Source organism: Crocodylus porosus, unplaced genomic scaffold (genome assembly GCF_001723895.1).
Source record: "Crocodylus porosus isolate Cpor-Errol unplaced genomic scaffold, CroPor_comp1, whole genome shotgun sequence".
In the NCBI taxonomy this organism is placed as follows: domain Eukaryota; kingdom Metazoa; phylum Chordata; order Crocodylia; family Crocodylidae; genus Crocodylus; species Crocodylus porosus.
In genome coordinates this window covers 7,148,707-7,149,763 of record NW_017728928.1, presented here as the reverse complement: position 1 = coordinate 7,149,763, position 1,057 = coordinate 7,148,707, and the positions used below count along the sequence as shown (strand labels likewise).

Sequence of the window (1,057 nt, the reverse complement as noted above, 5' to 3'; positions counted from 1 at the left end):
GCGGCCCGGCTCTCCCCCCCCGGCCGCGGTGGCGGATGCAGTTGGCTGCCCCCGAGCATGGAGCACTCCCAGTGCCTGGCCACCATCTACGCCTTGGCGGTGCTGCTGGGGCTCCGCATGGAGCAGGGCGCCTGCCAGCACTACCTGCACATCCGCCCGGCGCCCAGCGACAACCTGCCCCTGGTGGACCTCATCGAGCACCCGGACCCTATCTTTGACCCCAAGGAGAAGGATCTTAACGAGACCTTGCTCAGGAGCCTCCTGGGCGGGCACTTCGACGCCAACTTCATGGCCACCGCCGTGCCCGAGGACCGGCTCGGCGGCGACGACCTGGCCGAGCTGGACTTGCTGCTGCGGCAGAGACCCTCGGGGGCGATGCCCAGCGACATCAAGGGGCTGGAGTTCGCCGACGGGCTGCAGCCGGGCAAGAAGCACCGGCTGAGCAAGAAGCTGCGCAGGAAGCTGCAGCTGTGGCTCTGGTCGCAGACCTTCTGCCCCGTGCTCTACACCTGGAACGACCTGGGCAGCCGCTTCTGGCCGCGCTTCGTCAAGGTGGGCAGCTGCTACAGCAAGCGGTCGTGCTCCGTGCCCGAGGGCATGCTGTGCAAGCCGGCCAAGTCCGTGCATTTGACCATCCTGCGCTGGCGGTGCCAGCGGCGGGCCGGGCAGCGCTGCGCCTGGATCCCCATCCAGTACCCCATCATCTCGGAGTGCAAGTGCTCGTGCTAGGGGCGCGCCGCCCGCGCTGTCATGCACTGTACCGTGTAGGAGAATGTATATGTGTGCGTGTGTGTGTGTGTATATATGGCAGCCTTCTCGTTGACTATTAAAAAAGGTCAGTATTACCCCGGCAAGTCCTCCGCGTCCGCTGTATGTTTGTGAGCTCCGGGTCCTGGCTCGGGGCTGCGTGCTCCCCGCGCGGAAGTGCGTGGGTGACTTTATTTTTTATTATTATTATTATTATTATTATTATTTTTAATTTAATAAAAGGTGTTTTGTGGGGGGGGGATTTTTTTTGATAAAGGAGAAGTTTTTGAAGCGCTCTGCCGCTGCACGT

At 61.8% G+C, this 1,057-nt stretch overlaps 1 protein-coding gene across 1 annotated transcript; it reads left to right on the top strand.

Annotated features, from left to right (window-relative positions):
- The first annotated feature begins 6 nt into the window (after positions 1 to 6).
- On the top strand, positions 7 to 854 carry NOG (noggin). The gene has a single exon (XM_019542832.1). It carries the CDS (start codon positions 58 to 60, stop codon positions 727 to 729), a length of 672 nt encoding a protein of 223 aa, XP_019398377.1. The 5' UTR covers positions 7 to 57; the 3' UTR covers positions 730 to 854.
- The last annotated feature ends 203 nt before the right edge of the window (positions 855 to 1,057 follow it).